The sequence below is a fragment of the Berghia stephanieae genome, chromosome 1 (genome assembly GCF_034508935.2).
Source record: "Berghia stephanieae isolate SIO BIC M18660-M18661 chromosome 1, UCSD_Bste_1.3, whole genome shotgun sequence".
In the NCBI taxonomy this organism is placed as follows: domain Eukaryota; kingdom Metazoa; phylum Mollusca; class Gastropoda; order Nudibranchia; family Aeolidiidae; genus Berghia; species Berghia stephanieae.
Window position 1 is genome coordinate 94,866,071 of NC_088360.1, and position 15,789 is coordinate 94,881,859.

At 35.6% G+C, this 15,789-nt stretch overlaps 1 protein-coding gene across 5 annotated transcripts in view; it reads right to left on the reverse strand.

The window, feature by feature from the left end:
• Positions 1 to 15,789, reverse strand: part of LOC144962418 (uncharacterized) — a 386,454-nt gene that overhangs the window by 187,057 nt on the left and 183,608 nt on the right. For all 5 annotated transcript variants that reach the window (XM_078895354.1, XM_078895358.1, XM_078895355.1 and 2 more), the window contains exons 5-6: positions 5,074 to 5,306; positions 910 to 1,066 (exon numbers count right to left, since the gene is read on the reverse strand). In XM_078895354.1, coding sequence (XP_078751480.1) covers positions 910 to 1,066; positions 5,074 to 5,306 — 390 coding nt within the window. The remainder of the gene's footprint in view (positions 1 to 909; positions 1,067 to 5,073; positions 5,307 to 15,789) is intronic.

Consider the following 15,789-nt stretch of genomic DNA (forward strand, 5'->3'; position numbering starts at 1 on the left):
ATTGCCATCCGGAAGTATAACGGACCAACACACAAACTCTGTGTAACCATGAACTTTTATAGTCTGGTTAATACAGTTTAGTGAGAACAACTCACAAACGCGGATGGCAAAAACAATAACAAAGGCCTGAGTGACGTCATCTGCTTACTATCTATACGTATTCCATCATTAGCTAAGTTGGTATAGATAGTATGCGCTTGGCTAAGAAGCTCATAACATTGCCATCCGGAAGTATAACGGACCAACACACAAAACTGTGTGTAACCATGAACGTTTATAGTCGGGTTAATACAGTTCAGTAAGCATTACTCATAAACGCGGATGGCAAAAAACAATAACAAAGACCTGAGTGACGTCATCTTCGAACTATCTATAGCACGACTTGACTCACAAGAAAGGGAAGCATGTTCAATCGAGGTTTGTTATTTTTTGTAGACACCCCTCACGATGTTAAAGGGTGATTAGCCGCAGCCATCTTTAACTTTTATAGGCTGACACTAAAACCCACTAGGACTTATAGTTTGACGTAATATTTTTTTAGGTTTGTGCAGTCGTGTTTAGAGAGTTGTCGTTAGTAAAACTCAAGGAAACAAGTGATCCCAATGGTTGAACTGTTGAATACAACTCAAGATTTGTCTTTTGGCGTAATTTTTTGGTCAGTGTCAGGCTATATAGATAGAATGCGCTTGGCCAAGGAGTTCACAACATTGCCATCCGGAAGTATAACGGACCAACACACAAACTCTGTATAACCATGAACGTTTATAGTCTGGTTAATACAGTTTAGTGAGAACAACTCACAAACGCGGATGGCAAAAACAATAACAAAGGCCTGAGTGACGTCATCTGCATACTATCTATAAGTTTATGACGGCTACGGATTAGCTCCGCCCCTAGGAAACAACTCACCTGAGCATGTTTTGGGTTAATGTAGGCCCTGACATTCTGGTCGAGGTAGGCTTGGGCCTGGGCAGCGATAGGGAGGCAGGACGATGACGACGACGATGACGACAACGACGATGCTGATGCATACTGGGACACTGGAGGTTTGCTGGACCGAGAGTATCTGTAAAGGAAAAATGCAAAATAATATAATAATAATAATAATAATAATAATAATAATAATAATAATAAAATAATATAATAATAATAATAATAATAATAATAATAATAATAATAATAATAATATAAATAATGATGATGATGATGATGATAATAATAATAATAATAATAATAATAATAATAATAATAATAATAATAATAATAATAATAATAATAATAATAATAATAATAATAATCGCATTAATGAAAACAGCAAATGTAACCCATTGCGTTAACTTGGTATAACGTCAGGATGTACCTCCCTTTCCCCATTCGACAAAGATTTGGACGAAAGCCTGGCGATAGACAGCGACGGATAGGGTAATGTAAAAGTATGAACATGACGCCTGAAAGGCGATAGTTAGTAGTATAATGTGACATGGAAATGGGATGGATGCAACGTGTTCTTATTTGCAGATCTGATAACCCAACTCATTGTGGGCTCATTGTTGTTATGGAAATACTCTCTAACCAACGCAAAATGTTGTCCATTAAAACATTAAAACAGCCCATAATTGCGCCCACTATCAGACCTGATAATCTGTGCACCTATGGTAAATGTGAAGCTTGTAGTTTCTCACATCAATACAATGGAGACAAACAAAGAAACGCGTTACTTCACCAGCAAGTAAATTTCCTCAAAATCTAATCTATCCCTTCAGATTGTCCTATATTTTGATGGACCATAAACTCTCTTCTCCGCTTTTAACCAGTTAACTGCCGCACTCTGGAAAGATACGTATTTAAAAAAATTGGCCAGAAAACTCGTCCTTCAAATAATGATCGATTTAAATGATGCTCATCTTGGCCAAAAAAAAAATATCTCAAATTTGGGACTTCAGTGAAGACCTCGCGAGTCCCAGGTTTGAGAGTTTTTGTCAAGACGAGGGTCATTTAAATCGATCTATATTCGAAGGACGTGTATTCTGACCAATTTTTTAAAGATACGTTTATCTCCAAAATTCGACAGTTAACTGGTCAAAGGATATATCATTCTGATTGCTTACTTCCCCGTACCTAATTTACATCGGCCTCATTTGCATAGATCTATTTCTATCACGTCTCTATCCTCGGTAAGAAGGAAGGACGGTGTCTTGCCCATGGGCATGGGGACTGCTTTGTGTTATTTTTATTTATTTACTTATTTATCTTTGGCAATAAACACTGAGAATGGAACTGCTCAGGAAAATTCTCAAAGATTTATGTAACGATGAGATCGTCAACGAATATCTCTTTGTGTGCAAATTTCATGATCACAAAATTCCTCTGGACGTTAATATGTCTTCGGATACTCTTTTTTCCTCCTTCTTTTAAGTGAACAGTGTATCTATTTTACGCCACACAGCAGGATTTAAAATATTTTTATATAGTTCAAAGCACACTTTTTCGCCTTATATATATATATATATATATATATATATATATATATATATATATATATATATATATTATATATATATATAGTATATATAATCAACCAGTAACTCTTTTTTGGTATGTATAACTAAAAATAATATTTGTCAAAATAGATAGAGATAGGAATGTGGATATAGGTGACAATGCGATGAAATGCTTGCATGAATATATGACTGATATGATGGTAGAGTCATGATTTGCATGGCACATTGTTACGCAAAAGCTGCACTCAATAGAAAACAAAACGAAATAATCTTTGCCATTGGCTTGCAGTCTAGATCTGTTAAAAGAATACCTCCTTAAGAATTCCCGTTACCCTGACTAGGAGGCCGTACCCAATCCAGCCAGATTAATGAAAAAAAACTGATGGATCTTTGTTAAATCACATATTATAGACCCTACTGCTTTTTTCGGTGTCTGTTTCAAATATGAAAATGGGTTCTGACTATTATAGTCTACGGATTCTTTAAGTGATTTAACTCTCTCCTTACCAGTTATTTTCAGAATTTAACCCGAAACGGCATACTCACCAATACAAAAACAAAGACTTTTCAAACAGAATAGTAACGAGTATATTCTATATTTTCTTCAGAGCAATGAGCTCTGCTGCAAGACAGTGTCACGTTTTTATTTCTATAACAAAATGAAATCAGAATCAGGAAGCTGTTGGTTGCATTGTAACAAGTGTGACAATTTTTCCTAAAGGTGGTGAGGAGAGGGTTAATACCACTACTGCGGGATTTAATAGTCGATATCAAGATTATGCTTACTACATTCTACACCATTCTCGAATCTATCACAGCTTAGATTACGAACAGAAGGGCCGGCGTGGCTGAGCGGTACGGTCTTTGCTTCGTACCTGAAAGGTACCAAGTTCGATCACTGGCCACAGCGCTGTGTGGCCTTGAGCAAGTCACCTCGCCCTAGCTCAATTTGCGGGGCTGCACTGCGGCTGACGACTGGGTTATTCCAGTCTTCCCTTAGAATAGAAGGGAATTTTATTTATTTATTTATTTATTTAATATTTACAATAAGAATATCAATAAACAAGCAAACTATAACAACTAGTGTTCGTTCGATTATGGGACGTGGCATTAATTTGCTTAATTGAAATTACCCGGTGTTTGATTTAATTTTTATTTTCGTTGCTTTTCTCTTTTTTTTTTCAATTTGCTATTTTGTTTGTCTTTCAATTCAGTTTTGTTTATTTGCTGGAGTTGTTTTTGTTGTTGTTCAAAATGATTGGAATCAGGGCTCGTGTTATTGTTTACATAAACATGAACGTCGCCGATGGCTGAGATTGAAACCCATGCCCTACCATGCAAATGCGAATGATTTAAGCCACTTCACTGGTCTATCACTAAATTGTAAAGGGGAATAACTAAAGTATTATAGTGCATACATTCATTCTGGAGGGAATTATTTCCCTTGAAAAAGATTTTTTTAAATTTCAAAACTATCTTATGATTTAAAATAATCAAGCAACTATTCTAATATTAAAGCGATAAAATTTATATTTTATAATGACTACCCTAAGATCTAAGGTCAGACGTGTTCGTAAATGAATGCATTAATCATTTTAGAAAAGACGATTTTATGGTGTATTATAAACATCGCGACAACATTTACATAGTTTATTGTCGTGATTGTTATTGATAATGATGATGATGATGATGATGATGATGATGATGATGATGATGATGATGATGATGATGACGACGACGACGATGATGATTTAAAAATTCATTGGGCTTTATTGAATAAATGGTAATTTAACACTGTTTTCTTTTTCTTTAAAGAAACAAGTGTAAGTCATATTCCTTCCCAAAATTAATTTGAATGAGAAGTTTAAGACATGAGGTTTGCATTGCGTAAAGACTGAATGAAGATATTAGGATTTTGTGTTCTACTGCTGAAAAGATTAAAACAGCCTTAAGTGCAGTGTGTATGGTGAAACCATAAAAGTGCGGCTATGTGGTCAAGTGGTATGACACTTGCTTTCGGATCAGAAGGTCCTGGGTTCGAGCCTCGCTCGGCGCATAGTTGAGTCCTTGACTATTTACTCACATTCTCTCACCGTAATCAGGTGTAAAATGAGTACCTGGCCGTTAACAGCGTTGTCTCCGTCAGAAAAAATGGTAATATAGCCCAACAGGCGTCATTTCCTGTCCTAAATGTTAAATGTTGCTGTTGGCCAAGGACCCCTTGTAAAGCGCTTTGAGCACGTTTAGTGGATATTGCGCTATATAAAAGTTCATTTTTTATTTATTTTAAATCAACTTATATGTCATAATATGCCAAATAATTATTCTCAATGAAAGAGAAATGTGGAACAAGGGGAAATAACCTTATAAATTGTATTCAACGCGATAGGTATATTTTGAGTTGTTTCCCCTGCACCAAAAGGCGAAGTTGAATTCGGACATTAATAATCTGTAACGTTAAATTATTTTAGCATCTAAATTGCATTGTTGGAGCATAGGCAGTGCGACACACTAATTTTCTAAAACTTAATATCAGGATTACTGGAATCTATTGGAATCTATATTATCTTACCTGCTCCGATAGGGCGGAGGTCGTCCACACGACCCTACAAGTGCTGGTATATTGGTTGGAGTCGTTGTGTCGGTGGTCTGTGCCAACTGGATAGACTGTATCATGGCTAATGCCTCCGACTTGAGCTGCTGGAAGGGCGTCTCACATACACCACACTGACCAGTGGCCGAAAACCAGCGATGATGTGATTCAGGGATAGACAGCTGACTGCTAATGTTGTCTAGACCGATACTCTGTGAACATAACAAATGCAAAGATGATGTTATTAACAAACTGATTTTTCGGGGTGTCTATGGAATTCAACAATCAAAAAGTCCTACCACAACTACAAAAATCTTACCATTATATGCTAGTTTTGAATCGCTCAATTGTGAGAAAAAGACCAGATAAAATATATTTAAAATCTTTTTAACTCACTTAATCCTAGAGATTTATGCTACTTTTCAAACTTGGAAAAAATTATTGAAAATGAGCATGTCCTACATAGATGGTTTTATTCAACTACCATTAACATGTAAAAACTAAAAACATTAGCTTTGACACTAAGCCTATAATTTATCTCAGAAAAAATGTAATAAATAGGCATGGGGTAAAAATAACCCCGTATATACTACGGATATAGCTTTAGGGTTGAGTGAGTTAAAATTTGAGTTTGTTTCTGTGGTTAGACTATGCTTGTAACATTTTAGGTGATACCAGCGCCTAGGGTTAAAGGATAGTATAAAGCATATGATATTTGTATTATAAATTAATACCAGATAGTGACTGCGATATGTTTAATTGGAATAAAATATTGAGCTATATAAAGTCTCATTAAAAACAAACAATATTTAAAATAACAGCGTCTGGATAACACGGAAGGCAGACAAGACAATACAAAGTCTCACAACATACACTGTTTTGTTATTCTAAAGAGATTCATTGCTACAATGCAATATGTTAGATATAGTAAAATTGGGGATTGAATTACGTCATACCCATTTTTAAGTATAGTGCGTTTAGTTCCATCCGCATAGACCGGTGGTAGGAAATTTAAACCAAGAAATGAGATGATGGGTTATTGAATGTAAATATTAAATAGTCCATAATAAAGTTAAGAAAGACAGAAGAGAGAGAGAGAGAGAGAGAGAGAGAGAGAGAGCGAGAGAGAGAGAGAGAAAGAGAGAGAGAGAGCGAGAGAGAGAGCGAGAGAGAGAAGAGAGGAGAAAGAGAGAGAGAGAGAGAGAGGAGAGAGAGAGAGAAAAGAGAGAGAGAGAGAGAGAAAGAGGAAGAGATAGAAAAAATAAAAGAGAAAGTTAAAAGAAGAAGAAATTTAATAGAAGAAAAGAGAGGAGAGAGAGAGAGAGAGAGAGAGAGAGAGAGAGAAGCACGGGTAAGGTAACATTGAACAAAACGTACACTCGCAAACAACTCCATTCTCCACAACAAACTGATATTACGAATTTAATTTGACATTCAATAATTGGCCAAAAAGGTGGATTTCTCCAAAGGGCCGATAGAGGAGCAAGCCCACCTAGAGCATTACATCTGTAAAATACGATTATGATGAAGATGATGATATTCTGAATGGCTGCTGCCTCTCAATCCAAACCCAAAGAGATGTGGGTAATCACATTACAGCCTTACATCGATAAAACGATTTTTCGATATTTTGGGCAGAAAATTTTTACTCCACACCATATCGATCAATAAAACAATAGATCAAAAGTGGTAAAACATATTAATTTCGAGAGTCCCTTGAATTTATAGGTCATTTAATCGAACGATTTTATATCGATATATTATGCATTAGAAATGTTCTGATCGAAATATAGAGGCGAGTTGTCGTTATATATGGCAGGTTACATCATACAAGACATCAATCAAATTATTCCAGCCAAGCAATGGAATCACAACCTAATGATTTCTACCCTCCCCCCCCCCCCCCCCCCTCCCCCTTGACACACACACACATAAACACACACACATAAACACACACACACACACACACACACACACACATCAAACCTGTCCCTAAAATCATGTCATTACTTTTCTCATGGGCACCTACACTCCTCCTCAAATCACCCCTCAAACCCCCCCCCCCCCCCCCCCCCCAATAGATCTCTTCGTTTACTTCTTCATAATTTTTTTCTGGATTCTTTCGGCCCGTCACCTATCTCATATCTCTCTCTCTCTCTCTCTCTCTCTCTCTCTCTCTCTCTCTCTCTCTCTCTCTCACTCTCTCTCTCTCTCTCTCTCTCTCTCTCTCCCTTTCACTCTAGTGTGATAAGCCTTGTCTATCTTTCTCTATATTTATATCTATAAAATCAAGGTGTTGTGTTATTCTTCGTCTCCGTCACACCATCTGTCAACGGGAGCGGAAAGAAACCTGATCACTGTGGTTGATCCAGATGTGGTATAAAAACACTCATCCTACAGCGAGAACTACAATTCGGTTCTAACTGGATTGACATCATTGTGGTTTATAGATAGCCTAATAACGGGAACAAATGAGGATTTTATTTGCCGATGAAAAAAAAATACAAGGATATAATAAAAACTATAAAATATGAGCGCGTAAAGAAATGGTCAAGGGCAATTAATTGACTAGTGAAGCTAAATATAGATAGATAGATAGATAGATAGATAGATAGATAGATAGATAGATAGATAGATAGATAGATAGATAGATAGATAGATAGATAGATAGATAGATAGATAGAGGATAGAGGGAAGGATAGATAGGTATGTATAAAAAATAATTAATGAATAAATCAGCAAATGATAATTGTAAATAAATATTTTAAAGCGAAGTAAAGGGATACGTTATTGTGGGAAGTGTGTGTAAGAGAGATAAGTTTGTTTTTAAAAAAATAAGAATTAAGATTTGGGAAAAGAGAGAGAGAGAGAGAGAGAGAGAGAGAGAGAGAGAGAGAGAGAGAGAGAGAGAGAGAGAGAGAGAGAGAGAGGTGGTATTTTGTTCATTAGCCCATCCAAGCATGACTAAGGACCAAAAAAATGTAAAAAGTTCCATTGATTAAATTCTACTCATCAGGTCAGAAATCCCTTTTCATCTAAGATGATAGCAAGCTGATTGGTGTCAGTGACATATTATATGTTCCCATCTATCTTGTGTTGTTTTATTTTGTTTTTGTTGCTGTTGTTGTTTTTTGTTTGTTTTTTGTTGTTGTTGTTTTTTTTATGTTTGTATGTTTGTTTATTTTATTTCTTTTATACCTTTTGTATGTTTAAAAAAAATAATTTTGGAGCATAAATAAATAAAAATAATTTCTCAAGATAGGGATGTACACACAAGCTACACACAGACACAACAGATAAATTCACGCACACAATGATACACACACACACACTAATACACACACACACATACTAACACATACACAAACACATCCCACACAAACAGACAGACACGCGTATCCACCCACAAAGAAATTAACACACACCCTGAAGCGTTTTGTCTTGTTTGCACCAATGCTTTGTCTTCACAATTTTAATTACCATTTTCTCTTCTCTCATCATCCACTTCCATAGATTTCATAGCACCACAATACTCTCTCTCTCTCTCTCTGTCTCTCTCTCTCTCTCTGTCTCTCTCTCTCTCTCTCTCTCTCTCTCTCTCTTTCTCTGATTTAGAGGAGGGGGGGGGTGTAAGGAGAAGGAGACGGAGGAGGAGAAGGGGAATGAAGGAGTTGGAGTAGAAGAAGAAGAACAAGAAGAAGAAGAAGAAGAAGAAGAAGAAGAAGAAGAAGAAGAAGAAGAAGAAGAAGAAGAAGAAGAAGAAGAGGAAGAAGAAGAAGAGGAAGAAGGGAGTGGAGAAGGAGGAGGTGGAGGACGAGGAGATGGAGGGAGGAAGGAAGAGAGCAGAAGGAATGACAAGAAGGAAGCGGTGGAGGAGGAATAGAAGATGTGAGAGAGAGAGAGAGAGAGAGAGAGAGTAGAGAGAGAGAGAGAGAGAGAGAGAGAGAGAGAGAGAGAGATGGTTATAGTTATGGAAACACAACATTTTAAAAGCCAAAAGCACGTGATCCCGCAATCAGTTCAAACCAGCGACAGACTCTGGTTCAAACAAACCAGGGACTGGGACTACCGAAAGACAACTTCACGCTCAAGCAAATTACGTTTCCCTCCTATTTGTTTCCAATCATGCGAGTGTTTGTGAGCAAATAGTCAGTGCTCACCGACGTAATGTTGGCATAAGCATTAACAACAGGGGTTGGGGTATCGAACGCGTGAATGGAGTTTATTTACTTTCGTGAGACACGCCTTTTGATATCAAGGGTAAACTACAGGATAGAGAAATTAAGCTTTGTTTGGAAGTGGTTAAAGTATTTCGTAGGCTGACAAAACGTGCCACGGGGTCTAAAACATGTTAATTCCTGAATTTAGAATAGTATGCTCTTCTTCCTGTGTGGCTCAATGGTATGGTCTTTGCTTCGTACCCGAAAGGTACCGAGTTCGTTGCGCGATGCCTTAAGCACGTCAACTCTCTTTAGCTCACTTTGCGGCGTTGCACTGCAGCGCTGAATGATGCCTGGGTTATTCCAGTCTTCCCTTGGAATATACCCTAAAGACAAATTTCCCCTTGGGAAGGAGGGGGGGGGGGGGGGTTAATGAAGAGAATTTTCATTTAATGCACTTTAATTTCAAAATATCTTCATAAGGGACAACGATACAGTGTATTTCAATGCTTCACAACTCGCATTTTTATATCACCCCCAAAGCAGTCAACGCGACTTCAGACGCTTTTTGTCAGAAATCACACGTGTAGAATATGGCAAATGTGTTGGCAGAATCACTGACATAAAGGTCAAATAAATATCTAGTCTTCTTCGATAAATATGTAGAATTCACTTTGAGCAAGTTTAACAGGACCATACACAACGCAGCTCGGGATAACTTTTTAAAAATACCGATGTCGTTGCCAAGCCATTCAATTCAGCAACGCATAAGTCAAACGAAATTTAAATACCATGTCCTATGAAGACATAAATACGTAAAAGCAAACAAATAATATGAATACAAAGGTAATAACCTTACTCTTAAAAACAGTAGTGTTAATAATAATAGTCACTTAAGGAAAATGTATTCATTGTTTGCACATTTGTAGCGCATTTCATGGCATCTTTTTCATCCAAATTTGGATTAAAATTAAGACCATCATTCGAGAAATAAGATTTGTCGAAAATTCTTAAATTTGTGTGAAGAAAAAAATAAATAACTGCTCACGGTTCATATTAAGAAGACCATGAACTATTTTGTAAAACGATGTCTTTATGCTCTTCTTAACAATAATAAATGGACCTAGCAAACACACACACACACACACACACACACACACACACACACACACACACAAACAGCAAAACGTACATATGAAACGTCAAAACAGCATATTTTTTAACGGACCAATTTAATTTAATTAAAGATTGTTAAAATAGATCTGAATAATATAATGGTGAATAGAAGACTAAAGGACAAATTATGAACTGTTTATTTAGTAATGGTTCGATCTGTGATGGTTTATGCTGATGTTTCTAAAAAAATAAATCTAATTTCAAAACCAGGTTTTCAAAAATAAAATCGAGCCCTTTATAGCTCAATTATTGGTATCACTAAATCATATGCTATATAGCTATAAATCGTTTGTTTTTTTTTATTCATCCCACATGGTGTATTATCAATACAACGCGTTTCTCAAAGGTTGTAGTCTAAACCTCTTGTATTTTATCGATAGTAAGCTGTTGTAATGTAAAAAGTAATAAACAAAGATGAATAGGAACAACTTTTAAAAATAACAATATACTAATACCATGTTTATAATTAATATATTCATAGTTTCTAATATCATTTTAAAAAATTAGAGCTTTTGTATAGCGCAATATCCACTAAATGTGCTCAAAGCGCTTTACAGCAACACGTAACATGTAGAACGAGGCATGACGCCTGTTCCGACAGACAACGCTGTTTATGGCCAGGTACTCATTTTACACCTGAGTACGGTGAGAGAATGTGACTAGGGAGTCTTTTCCAAGGACTCAACTATCCGTCGAACTAGGCTCGAATCCAGGACCTTCGATCCCGAGGCGAGTGTCATACCACAAGACCACATAGCTGCACATTGATGAAACAAATTTTAACTTTTTTAAACACACAAAAAAAAGAGAAAGAAAAAAAAAAGAAAAAGATGTATATAACATTTTTTATACCAGCTTAGAGAGTAGATATAGGTTAAGCCGTAAATATGTATTTTTAATCATTATCAGCCAGGCTAATCTTCAAGAGATCCTCAAATATTCTCCTTTTAATTATAGCGATGAGAATTTATCTTGTGGTATTTTGCAATGATACATATTTAAATATATATACACAAATGAAATTGAAAACCTCTATATTTATCTCATCTTATTATGATCAAAATAGCAAAGGTATTATATTGATGAACTCCAAAGTAGGGGAAGATTCTGGCTCAAGAAAAAAAATAATAAAACGATACGCGGAAAGCTTGGTTCAAAATTTGATACTCCAAATGGTTTGTGAAGTAAGGAATAATTTAGAATGACATTAACTACCGTGAAATATCTATACATAATTAGAAATCCAAATTTAAATAGAATGTTGGAACTTTTAAGGCGGAAACGGTCTATTTTTTTTGGAAAAGTTTCCTTCACTGTTTGAGTTAACAAGAAATTTTCGAAATAGTTGGCTTTTCTGTTCTAAACACCCACATCAGTTTTCGAAAAGGGAAGATTTCATGCGTGTGTCCGTTTCTGTGTGAAACGATGGGATTTTAGGAGGGAAGGTATTGCAGGCGATCGGAAATGTCTTGTTTTTGGTGTATAGAAGTGGTGGCAGTGACATCTGATTGTTGACGGAAGCCGAAAAAGGTTGCTTTGCTACACCCAGCAGTGGTGAGTCGATGAAGTTCAGACGAGGCCAATTAACTAGCAAGCTTCAACATATAAGGACTTTTATTTAAAAAAAACACTTTATTGTTGGTCAGAAATCTATAACTATATATCGATAATATAATCAAAATGCTAACACTTTTTAAAATAACTGAAATAAATTTCACGTTTAAGGCATAAAATTGGTGGTTATTGGTTATATATCAATAAATAGTTTTGTCATCAAAAATTTAAAAAGCTGTTTTGTCATTTTACGACAGAGCTGGCATGGCATGCATATTTATTTTACTGGCTTCGACCAGAAACGGTGGTCAGATGGTCAGCAGTGAGGTGGGCGTAGGTCAGCAGCAATCAACAAGAAGGCGGTTTGTTAGGGGTAGAATTGATCAGGCCCTGGCTTGCCGCTAGCTTGGAATTCGGGAATTCGAATGCTGAACATCGCTAAATTTTGTAAGAAGAAATTTTAAATTTCCAAGGAAGTTAAGTTAATCACAGATTCGATTGTCAGGGTATCGAACGTTTAATGTCCATAACGATCATTACTCATTTTTTTCAAATATAGCCCGCCTATGGGTCTACCTTATCTGCTGGTATCGAGCGTCTGGGCAATATTGTGACTTTTAAAAATGCCATATAAAAGACTATTAATTAAGAAACCAACGAAATCCACTCTTTTGGATGTGTAGATAGACCGTAAGAGAATGAATAAAGTTTACGTCACTCAGCTCTTTGTCATTGTTCTTTATCGCCATTGGAGTAAGTAGTATACACACGAATTCCTCTCAGAGACAAGAGTAGAACCGTAAAGGCTAAGACTACACTGATAATATCGAGACAAGAAAGGTCTAAGGTTTGAGATTTTTTGCCAAGATGAAGTTCATTTAAATCGATCGATATTTGAAGAACGAATTTTCTGACCAAATCTTTAAATACGGATTTTTCCAGAGTATGACAGTTAAATGGTTACGTACGACAGTTCTGTAATCCATGGTAGAAATATTTTTAAAATGAACAAATAAATACGTAAAATGATTAATTAATCATTTAATGGATGACGATTACGACGGTGATGAGGACGATGATAATGATGATGACGATGACAATGCTGGTGATGATGATGACGATGACAATGCTGGTGATGATGATGATGATGATGATGATGATGATGATGATTATATTGATGATGATAATGTTGGTGATGATGACAACGACGACGATGATGATCACTATTTCGCCCAGCAGAAAGAAATAATATTGTTATTGAATTCGTTAAATAATTTCACTATAAACGATAGTAAAATTCAGTAGGTTGGCACTTCTTATGTGTCCAGTTGGTTCCTACCACGTCTTGAGGTGAGTTTTGACATAATGCCAAGGTACTCATCAACTATCCCGGCCTTCTAGATGTTGATACGGATGGGGGAGGGGGGTTGTTACAGTATATTGTGGATGATACTACGATAGTGAAATTGCCAGAGGTCAAGAGGATATCACGGATACCTGCTGTACACCTGAGTAAACATTATATATATATATATATATATATATATATATATATATATATATATATATATATATATATATATATATATATATATAGGATTCGATGTGTTTCTCACGATACTAAAATTCAAAGAAATGACATATCACAACCGTAGGTAGAATAATAAAACTGGGTAATAACTAAATATCCAAATCGAAAATTGAACGGAAAGAAGTGGAATCGGTAAACAGAATTCTAAAACGACCATATTATTATTATAGGCTAAAAACCTTTTTAACATCTTATATTTTTTAAATTGTTTTGTATCTTTTATTCTACTTTGGTTGTTTGTAAGTTTGTTGATATTTCTTGTATCGTTTTTTTTTTCTTCTGTTTTCGCGTTGTAGATCCATTACGTTTAAATGTGCACATATTATTCTCTTCAATGTCGACATTCTCGTGCAATCATTATTATTCTACCCCTCTCCCTAAATAGATAGTATCGCGTAATGATATCATGTTTACAATAATAATGTGTGACGTCAGAGTATCGAGCGTAAATTTCACTAAAACTCTGATTGTTTAAAAACAAGTATCATTTAAATGTTTTTGAAGATGTCTTTTACTTAAAGATGACTAAATAGGAATCGATTGAAGGATAGAATAAAAGATTTCTTACAGTTTTGCGTTTTAGAATTTGAACTTTGTTCCCATCACGCACTCGCAAGCTCGTGCACGGTTGGGAACACGTCCTGGATTCCAAAATGTAAGAGTGTAAAAATTGTATAGTAATCAAATTATTCACACCAGTAACGGACATGTCGACATTTTAGGTGACAAACATTATCATATATATTAGAAATAAAACAATGAAGAAAGAATGGTCATTGCAAAATGTAATAATTTGACTACGACGATACCTTGATAATATCTATATCTATTACGAACATTTTAACAGCCTTCATAAAATCACTTTCAGCAAGAAACTCGAGGAAATCCTCTTTATCTTCTCTCATATTCCTAATCACGCCACGTCATTAGAGACACAATAGGCAGGTCTGAATTTCGAAATCCATTAAAAAAAAGTAATCCGATTTGAATCTACTTCACATAATATTATGACTGTGTTAAACAGTTAACTGTCGGACTTTGGGAATACTCGCATAAAAAAATTGGCCAGAAAACTCGTCCTTCAAATATCGATCGATTAAAATGTTTAAATGACACTCTTCTTGGCAAAAACTCTCAAACCTGGAGCTTCGCAACAGTTAACTGGTCAAAGATGTCCACGGAATTGAATTAAAGTAAAAGTTGATAAAAGCGAAAATAAAGGAAACTAGACGAAGAGTATGGAAGAAAAAAATTGCAACATGCAACGTACTTACTTGCATACACAATATTATTTAATATCTAATTCACGATGGTAAAAGATAAGATAAGATATCCTTTATTGATCCTGAATGGAAAATGGCATTGTGAAGTGTATAGAATAAGATTTGTCCGTAACTTAAGCGTTTGACGTTAATTAAACATATTATAAGTCCAATATTTTGAGGAAGGCAAGAGTTAACAACATATTCTTGAATATCTTTATCTCAGACACAGTATTTATGAATTCCAATCTAATCTGATTCATTAAATCAGCACAAATCATACTATGACTTTTATCAAAAACTAATAATATGTACTATGTAACATGCACAACGTTCTTGTTAAAACTGTGCCTTTCATTCATTCAACATTATTACTGAATACATCTATACACGTAGTTATCACATAAAAACAAGATCTAGTCTCCTTCTCCTCCTCCTTCTCCTCCTTCACGCAACCACATGTTTTCACTAAAACTATGTCAATCAAATGATTGCAAGAGATATGTCCCGGTGATAATGATTCAGATCAATGGAGTTTTCACGTCGTTTATCTGATAAACCCTAAAAATAATATCGTGTATTGGTTACACGACAAGCCAATCCCATTTTCACTATGTGAATGCATGTAATTCGATTTGATGAATGGTGATTGATAATTATAATCAATGTCAATGCATGAAATAAAAAAAATAAACAAGTACATACATAGCTCGTCTCATTCACATAATTAAAAGCAGGACTGCAACGTCCTTTCTTTGTCGGGGTATAATAGAGAGCCTTCAAATCAACAGGTCCCAGTAGCTCAGTTTGCAGAGCACTCGCTTCACAAGCAAAGGGACCGAGATCGATCCCAGGTGAAGTGGGTTTTTTTTTTTTTTACCCCCTGTCCACTCAGTGATTGGGTAAGTGGGTCTGTTAGATTTGGTGGAAAGTGCTTTGCGATAGACTAGCG